The following is an 8,967-nucleotide window of genomic DNA, read 5'->3' as shown; positions in this document are numbered from 1 at the left end:
TATATATATATATATATAGCCCCTTACCATTCTTGTCTGTCTGTTCCTCAAATTGGCCCCATACCTCCTTCCGTTTTCCCCGTGTTGGGGAAGAGGCCGTACGCGGTTCCACAGCCAAATGACTTTTTTGCTTACCTCCTTCGACCACATTTGCGTGTGTCTTTGCTGTTTTATTCTGTTTGCTTGCAGCGCGTTTGTTAGTCCTTTTCATACCCGTCGGCTCCTCCTATCTCTTTGTACTGCTATTTTCCACCCATTCTGGGTATCCAGCATTCTCTTGTACCTCCCGCTTTCCTTCTTTTTCCCCCTAATTACGTTTGAAGGCAACGTGGTGTTTTTATCTCAAGGGCAGGCCGCAAAGAAGGCCTTCATGTTCACATCGGCTTCATAGCGTAGCATTTGGTGGTGTTTTCTGCTATACGCAAGCAACAAAGGGAAAGGAGCACGATTCGGTGCATGACGTCCCAGGCGGTGAGGGTAGCTGTCGCGCTGTCAGGTGGAGTAGACAGTGCCGTCGCTGCGCTTTTCCTATGTCGTTGCGTAAGTACATGGCGAGACGTGGAAGCGCTCTGGCGGTCACCGCGTCCCCTCCCATTAGACACCGTGATGGACGCCATCGTGAAGCGGCGGGCATGGGCAGACATCACTCAAAGTAGTGCAACAACTCCGATGCAACAAAACCCTACCACTGCAGTGCATTACTTCCCTCTCTTCATGAAAAACTGGGACGATGTGAGCGAGGACTCTGATGGCAGTGCGAGTGATACATGTGAGAATGTTGGAGGGAATCATCGGCGTAGATGGTGTGAGGCTGCGGAGCAAGATTACCACGACGCTGCTGAAGTGGCGCGCTTTGCGGGTTTGCTGTCAGAGAGTGAAGCTCTTCCACTGTTCAACTTTAGCTCCCACTACGTAACGTCGTGTTTTGATCGAATGCTGAATTCTTACGCACGCGGCAACACGCTCAACGTTGATGTCCTGTGCAATTCGGAGATAAAGTTTGGTGCACTTCTTCACGCATTGCATACGTCAGGACGAGCCCAATATGTCGCAACGGGCCACTACGCGCGTACCATTTCTCTAGCAGACACCGTATTTTGTTCAGCTGCGGCAAGTGAGTCGGGGAACGGTAGATATACACGTGTCATTGCACGCCCGTTCACTGCAGGGCAAGATCTCAACGATCAAACACTGTTTTTGTCACGTCTCTCGCAGCTGCAGCTGTCGAACGTGATTTTTCCATTAGGTCATGTATTCCAGCGCAAGGCGGATGTTCGAGTAGTTGCTTCCCATCTTGGTCTGACACGTGTCAGTGCAAAGAAGACAAGTACGGGGTTGTGCTTTGTAGGTGAACGATATAAGCGAAAGTCAGGGAAGGGTGGTGGATTCGGTGCCTTCCTCACGGAGTACATGGCATCGGCTCCAGAAGAGTCCGGTGGAGAAGGTGTTCACGCGGATGAAGAGACAAAATATCTGGATGCCGAGACGGAGCAAATAATAGCGGCTGACCACCTCAACATTCCAGGAATTGTAAGAAGGCAAGATCGGACATTGCTGCCGGCTCATTACCTCACAGTTGGACAGCGGATACGCGGTGCAGCCGGGAATAGCGGGTCCCCGAGATGTTACTACGTGCAACGGAAAGAGGTGTCACCCATCCATGGGTATGAGAAGTGTGGGGAAAACTGCTGCATTCGGTACCTGCGAAATGTGTGGCTGGTGAATCGATGGAACCACCCACTTCTGTATAACACACTTGTCAAGTTGAGCGATGTTGTACTTCCACTACGTATGACGCAGCTGCTGATGTTGTCTCTGGCATTCCCACCATCGAGATCACCGCGGCATGGAGAGGAAGGGGAAGAGGTGTGTCTGCGATGTTCTTGCTGTACACGGCACCAGGACCCTCTGCATCCGGCAGTGCTACGGTTTCGCGCATGCGAGGTCCAAGAGTTCGCTGGTGGAACGAGCGTCAACTTCGCAGTCGTTGAGTTTGACACGCCGGTCCGAGCTGCCACCGCCGGGCAGACGCTGGTTGGGTACTGCCCCATTAATCCAGTTACGCTGTCTGTGAGCTCCGCTGTGCATTCTGCTTCGTGGTATGTGGTAGCCAGTGGTTGGATTATTTAGCGTGGGGACGGTGTTAAAGTGCTGTAGGTAAATACATGGGGGAGTCATATACACGTGCTTGTGCCGAGGCAAAAGTATGATAATGGTGTTAATTGAAAGATTGCGTTGGGGCGGTTCGAAATTTTTTTTTGGGGGGAGGTGGGCTGTTCGGTATCTCTGGTAGTGTGGGAACTTGGTTACAATTTGGGGGGACGATATTTTTTTGTGCGGTGCGCAAGTTCTCGTTTCATTCTGGCACCCTGATATCCCTACGAAAGCAGCTGAAAAGGTAATAACAGACTAAGATACTAGCCTTCAACGACTCATGGCATCTCAGGTTGTGCGCATTGTCGGTGTCGGTCGCACGGGTATTGGTAAGCTGCATAAGTCAGTCGACGAACTTGCTGCATCCGCTCTCAAATGTGCCCTGGTTGATGCAAACATGAAGCAGTGTGACTTGCAAGCTCTCATCGCGGTGCCCTCGTTGGCAAGCCCACAGTTCATGCAAGCACACCACATAGCCACAGTGGCTGGCCTATTCCCCACGAAGGGAAAGTTTATAGTTCGCACCGTCGACACGGGTGGGGCAGGTCCTATTACGGCTCTTGGGATGGCCGTGGATTTGGTGCGGACTGGATGCGCACAGACGGTTGCTGTCATTGCCGCAGATGCCGTGTTGAGCATGGGAAGTGGCGCGTTTGCAGAGCGCTCCAATGCATCGCTGCGGAGAAGCGGGCTGCCAGAGCCGTGCATTCCACATGGTTATGACCGCTATGCTCAGTGGTACATGAGTCGCTATGGCTTGAAACGTGAGCAGCTAGCCATGGTGCCCGTACTGATGAGTAAAATGGCTGAGAGGCATCCCGAGGCAATGTGCCGGAAAGCCTACACCCTTGATGAGGTGTTGCATTCCCGCTGTGTGGCGCCAGTCACGAATTTGCTAGAGTGTGCCCGACGCGCGGACGGTGCCGTGGCTCTCATTGTTTCAGGCGAAGCGCACTACGCCGAACACTTTGCGCAGGGGAAACAGGAGCAACGGCACCTAGGCGGCTCAAAGCCGATAATCGCCAGCGTCGCAGAAGCGTCTGGTCCACTTTTTCCACCAGGTTCCAGCGATGACATCGTGCCGGATATTTTCTCTTGTCGTCATGCTGCTCGGGATGCGTTTCTCTCCGCTAATCTGAACGTGGGCGATATTCACTTCTTTGGTTTGTATGACTGCTTTCCTATTTGTTTGATTCAGGCTGTTGAGGCGGTTGGCCTGTGCCCCGAGGGAAAGGGCGGTGAATTCATGGAAACAGCCTATAACGAAATGCTCAACAACGGGGGCGTATTGGACCCTTCCAAGTTCCCTATCAACACACATGGTGGGCTGCAGTGCTTTGGTGCCCCGTGGGAAGTTCCAGCGATGTACAACATAACTGAAGCTATAGCGCAGCTTTCTGAGGAGGCAGGGGACCGCCAGCTTACACCGGTACCAAAACGGGCCCTGGTATACGGAAATGGTGGCATTTTCTCCGCCTCCTCCGTTGCCATTTTGATTAGTGACTTGTAGGGGACCCGTAAGGCTCTGTTGCACCTTTCTGGTTTACAATGTTGGACTTCATTGCGACACTTTAGTAAAGAATTTTAAATATGCTTCCTCTCTCAGTGATGTCGAGTGTACTCTCCCCCTTTGTATCATAGTGGATACAGTTACCTCTCCGAGCGTTGCCCACGTGTGGCTTCCGGTTTTTTGTTCCTCTATCAGTGGATTTTGGTGTGTATATGACAAGTAAAGGTCAGCAATTAACGGCATTCGAAAAGAAAAACAAGTGTGACTTTCTATCTTTTCGATCGCCCGCTTACTTTGGCAGTGCGGTCGTTGTCTTTCCTTCTACTTTCACGTCCTCCCTCTTGCTCTTAACATCGTGAAAAGACCCTTAGGAACTTTCCTATATTAAGCTTCATATAACTTGACGTGGCGGCCGCGGTCGCATGGCTGGTGAGGGTGCAGTTAGCGGAGCAATTGCCGCCGTGCTGTGTGGAACAGCTCTGCTCAGTACTTTTTCCACCGTGGTTCCGCGCGTGCTTGGTTTCATCCCCGCCCACACTTTTTCTGCCAGAAGCTACCCTTGGAACCTAATCACGTACGTCGTAGTTGAGACCAATATAGTGCTGGCTGTTTGCAGCGCGGTTTACATGCTAACTTTCGGTGTGGCAGTGGAGAGCATCATCGGGACCCGAGCTCTGGTGAGATTAATTGCTGCATCGACTGTGTCTGCCTCCCTTACACTGCTCATACTGAGCGCGTTACTGTACAACGTTGGATTCACGTGGTTCCTTCAGTGCTACTGTGGGGTGTGGCCTGCGGCTTCGGGCATTCTTGTTCCGTGGGTGGGGGTTTCGCCAAGGTCTCCTGCTTCTCCGTCCCAACTTCCGCGCCAGGTGCAGCGGCAGCACGTACCAACGGCGTTACTAGCAATTACACTTGTAATTGACTGGCTTTTTCGCGGGCAGCACCGCATCACAGAGAACGATGTTGGAGGAACCAAAGTTTTCTTGGGCAGCGTTTTCACTCCAGCGCTCCTTGGGCTTCTCACGACTTGGTATCTGCAGTCGGCTCTTAACACGCCCTCGGTGGTGCCCCTGAGTGTGCTTTTGGAACCTTTACTCAAGCTTTGCGGCATGGTATCGAAAGCGCCACGGCAACAGGGTAGTGGGGATGGCAGCCGCGCTGGAAGCGGGTATGGAGGCATCACTGACACCGTTGCGGTACCTGTTCTTCAAGGTGCTGCGGCCGGGGCGTTACTCCCGGGATCTACAGAAGAAGAGGCACAACGTCGTCGAAATATCGCGCTCGCTGCCCTCAGCAGCAGGGTCCAACAGACAACGGCAGACACCGCTGCAACCCAGCACGATGCTGCTGTAGTGTGAGTTCCTAGATGTTGTTGAACGGCGAAGAGGGAGGAAAGACTGGCTTTATTGTTCCACCCTCCGTATCGGATCCTGTATGTTTGTTGCCGCACCACCTTCTTCGGATCATCTGTTTACACGTGGCTACGTCTCGAACGAGACTGCTCACTGCTCCCTACGGGGTTTGAGTTGCATTCTCGTCATATGAATGCACAGGGGAAGGTATGTGTGATTGTGCATGGCGGCCGGTGTTACGTGTCTCTGCTTTTGGAATCAATCCCTTTTGATTGTATCACTCCTATCCTTGCAGACATTCAGGTGTGCATCCTCAAAGCCACTTGTATGACCGTCTTGTCTCTTTTTTACTCCTTTTCTCTCTTCCTGCGGCCAACACTTTTTTCCCAAAGCATTAGAGGCTCGCGCCAGCCGGTGTTGGTTACCTGCCAAATGCAAGCGCGGCTGCTGCGCAGTCTCTTTGGTCCGTCAGACCGGGAGCGCTGCCCCGATGCCTCACGCCACGAAGGTAGCACCATGTGCGGGCAACAGGACATAGGCTTCGTTAAGCAGCTTCGGCACTTTGTTCGTATGCCCGATATGTTCGTTGACATTGAGTACTTTTTTGCCCTCACAATACTTGGCATGGTGGAGAATCTTCTGTCGCTTCTGATTCTTCCACTCAAGTTGATCGTTAGTGTGCACCGTTTTGAGCGGCGGGATGCAGTGGCTTTGGTGCTCATCGTCGTAGGTGTGCTTACTTACACTCTCCTGTCGTTCAAGACCGTGGAGCTTTATGCGTATCTCTATCATGCTGTGCGTCGCACTTCTTTCATCAAGCTCATGATGGTCTTCAACATTTTGGAAGTTGCCGACAAGCTGTTGTCAGCGCTTTCGCACGAGGCGACGGAGGTGCTCACGGCGTGTGTGGGGGATTGGCGGGGAGCCGCACAAACCTGTGGTGAGCAGTGTGAGCGCTTCGCCGCCACGTGGCTCCCTGTGCTGAGCGCTGTCGTGGCTGTGGTGAGTGTCGCTGCTCATGCTGTTGTACTGCTGCTCTCTGTTGTAACGCTCAACGTTGCAGTTAACTCGGAAGGGAATTTGCTTCTTACTCTCATCGTCAGCAGCAGCTTGAGTGAACTTAAGGGGGCTGTGTACAAAAAACACAACAGGGAGTCATTGTACTCTGTAGCGGCAGCAGACGCAATTGAGCGCGTGAAGTTCCTTTTGTTTGTACTTGTTATGGTTATGCAGCACATGCACGAACGCTTCTGTGGTCTGGATTTTGCCGATACACTTTTTGTACTTCTGTCGGAAGTAGCAGTGGATTTTACGAAGCATCTCTTCGTGGCGAAGTTCAATGGTATTTCTCTTAGCGTCTACCGAAGTTTCACGCAACTCACCCTTATCGATATGGCTGCGGAAACGGTGCTGTGGCGACTCACGCATATCCGAGCCTGCTGTGTGGATAGTGCGCTGTACGACTCTCAGGATTTGCGCAAACTGCTGCGGCCGAGCGATGGTTTTTTCCCCAAATATGTTCGACGGACGGGGTTTGTTCCGGTCCCATACGCCGCACTCCTTCTGTGGAGTTTTTCACCTATCGCTCACGCACTCTTTAGAAACGCTCCATTGCTGTTGCTGCTTGTCCTTGTTGCTGTGATGTTGTTGAAGGTGTTCATGTCGGAGCTCATCCACAGTGTGTCCATGCGATTTGTTGTGCGATCGATGCTCAGCGCCGAATCTTGTGCGGGAGAATGTCAGTACTCAAAGTGGCAAAACACTGTAGGGAGTCAACTTCATGGCGTATCGCCACTCGCAACTCCCCCGCGAGTACGAAAGCAACGCGGCGAGGAACCCATGCATGGGACTGCGAAGGTGCTTCAACTCACCTCATTTCTATGCTCCCTCATGACACTCGATCCCTTCGACCTTCAGGTGGGGAAGTTACGGCGTTAGTGATGGAAAGGCAAGGCCTATGTAGTAGTACATGTATACACATATGACCCTTGTCGTTGTTTGCATGTACGCTTAATTGTCCATATGTTCTTCCCTTTCGTCAGTTTTGCTACGTGCCGCAACGGGTTCTCTCGTCACTACCACCCTACATATAATTCTTCTTTCTATGTGGTCCACCGTATAAATTATTCTTGGTATTTTACTTCCCTTCTTTATAGGTAACTTTACACGTATTTTGCCGTGATGTTTGGTTGCTTCTTCGTCAAGTTGTATTTCGTCTACTGCCATACTCTACCTTGTACATCCCGTAACCACCCCCACACCTTCTCATCTGCAGACAAGCTATCGAAAAAACAAAAGTTATCACTATTGCCTGCATAGGCTTTTTGTGGCGAAGGTTTGACTAAACGTTTTGAGGTTGCGAAGTGGACAGACATCTAACAACACCTTGCCCATTTGTACCCCAAGTAGATACAAAAGGGTGAAAGAGCACCCGCTAAGAAGGGCCACACAACATTGCCGCGGCGTCAACATTCAGTTATTTTTCCCCCTTTTTTTTTCAACTAAGGGGAATTAAGCGCGCACTTCTTTTCCAAAGTCATGTCTCTTTGCGCTGAGATTAACCGTACGGGGTTCCTCGGTATCATTGGCTTTGACCAATGCGGCTGGAATGGTACCGCCGGATTCGTTTGGGAGTTTTGGCGATTGGCGCCCTGCTGCGGCGCCCCTGATTTTGCCAACGCACTTCTCTGCATCTTCAACTGTTTATTCTGTTCACCTTGTATCTTGTGCAAAACATATGCGTCGAGTTTGGGCGATGTGTGTTCCGTTTGGCCGCATTGCCTCATGGTTCTCCTTTGTCCATGCGCCCGCTGGTTCACACGTTACAACCTCCGCAAGCGTACTGGCACATCTGGGAATATCATTGGTGACTTTTTCTGTGTCTTCTGTTGCTGTGCCCCGTGTGCCTGCTGCCAAGAGTTCCGCAGTATTAATATTGGCTCCTGGCGTATAGTGCCGGATGCCAGTAGGATGCAGTTCTTTACTCCGGGTTGTCGCCTGCTCCGCTGACATTTCGGTGTACAGATGCGTATAAGTGAACAGGCATATATATATATATATATATTAAATATATGTACGGATGTACAACTGTCTTTTTTCTTTTTTTTGTATTAATTTTATTTTTCTCCGAGGTAATGTGAAGTTATGTACAACTGTAAATGAATTCATCAAATGTATAAACGCGATTAAAGGTACTTAGAGGCAGCAGACACATCTGTGACTTACGTGGCGGATGAGGTGGTGCGAATATGGTAAATAATGTAAACATACAGAAATCAAGAAGGGGGAAAAATAAAATAGTGATGAAACGGGGAGGATTTGGGGTGATGGTAACGTAACTGCCAAGTTGATACCAAACCCGAAATTATATTATGCCGATTGAACTGGCAACCCATTGTTCAGACTTAAAAAAAAAAAAAGAACTATTCAGTAAGTGATCAAAATATAGAAATGATGAAAAGGGAGGGAGAGGGAAAGGAAGAGGAAGAGGAAGAGAGCGAGCGTAGGTATATTTAATTCATAACTACTTTGATTTTCATTATTATTTCAATATTTTTATCGTTATTACCACGACATTCACAACCGGGAGTTGAGGGGCCGAAACGCATTTTTTTTGGGGGGGGGCTCGAAACGGGGAATTTACTGCCTAATTTTGTGTGCTGTTGTAAAAGGCCGAAATGGGTAATGGGTGTTGTGAGGGGGTTTATATCATCTTCTGGATTTGTCAAGACAAATATATTTCAAGGGAAATGTTTTCATCCTGATCTACTTTTGTTTTTTTTTTCCTTCTTATTTATTTCTTCCCCTGTTTAATATCTCTTTTCCCCCCTTATCCACGCACTCTTTTTTTATTGAGGCCGTTGGAAACTGTACCCTGTTTGTGTGAGTCTCAAAAAATAATAATAATTATTATTATTATTTCTCTTGGTGTTGCTCACTTTGCTCTTT

The 8,967-nt window shown here is 50.0% G+C and overlaps 5 protein-coding genes across 5 annotated transcripts; all 5 read left to right on the top strand.

The window, feature by feature from the left end:
• Window positions 1-456: 456 nt before the first annotated feature.
• TEOVI_000663400 (tRNA-methyl transferase, putative) lies at window positions 457-2,130 on the top strand (the record flags this gene model as incomplete). The annotated part of the gene is made up of 1 exon (XM_067223508.1): window positions 457-2,130. The coding sequence occupies one exon, from the start codon at window positions 457-459 to the stop codon at window positions 2,128-2,130; it is 1,674 nt and encodes a 557-aa protein (XP_067079609.1).
• A 304-nt stretch (window positions 2,131-2,434) lies between these two features.
• TEOVI_000663300 (nonspecific lipid-transfer protein, putative) lies at window positions 2,435-3,664 on the top strand (the record flags this gene model as incomplete). The annotated part of the gene is made up of 1 exon (XM_067223507.1): window positions 2,435-3,664. The coding sequence occupies one exon, from the start codon at window positions 2,435-2,437 to the stop codon at window positions 3,662-3,664; it is 1,230 nt and encodes a 409-aa protein (XP_067079608.1).
• Window positions 3,665-4,086: 422 nt separating this feature from the next.
• On the top strand, window positions 4,087-5,025 carry TEOVI_000663200 (rhomboid-like protein; the record flags this gene model as incomplete). Its single annotated transcript, XM_067223506.1, has 1 exon — window positions 4,087-5,025. One exon carries the CDS (start codon window positions 4,087-4,089, stop codon window positions 5,023-5,025), a length of 939 nt encoding a protein of 312 aa, XP_067079607.1.
• A 426-nt stretch (window positions 5,026-5,451) lies between these two features.
• On the top strand, window positions 5,452-6,957 carry TEOVI_000663100 (Eukaryotic membrane protein family, putative; the record flags this gene model as incomplete). The annotated part of the gene is made up of 1 exon (XM_067223505.1): window positions 5,452-6,957. The coding sequence occupies one exon, from the start codon at window positions 5,452-5,454 to the stop codon at window positions 6,955-6,957; it is 1,506 nt and encodes a 501-aa protein (XP_067079606.1).
• Window positions 6,958-7,557: 600 nt separating this feature from the next.
• On the top strand, window positions 7,558-8,028 carry TEOVI_000663000 (uncharacterized protein; the record flags this gene model as incomplete). The annotated part of the gene is made up of 1 exon (XM_067223504.1): window positions 7,558-8,028. The coding sequence occupies one exon, from the start codon at window positions 7,558-7,560 to the stop codon at window positions 8,026-8,028; it is 471 nt and encodes a 156-aa protein (XP_067079605.1).
• Between the last annotated feature and the right edge of the window lie 939 nt (window positions 8,029-8,967).

This window comes from Trypanosoma equiperdum (genome assembly GCF_001457755.1).
Source record: "Trypanosoma equiperdum strain OVI genome assembly, contig: ctg_1888, whole genome shotgun sequence".
NCBI lineage: Eukaryota > Euglenozoa > Kinetoplastea > Trypanosomatida > Trypanosomatidae > Trypanosoma > Trypanosoma equiperdum.
This window is presented reverse-complemented; position numbering and strand designations above follow the sequence as displayed.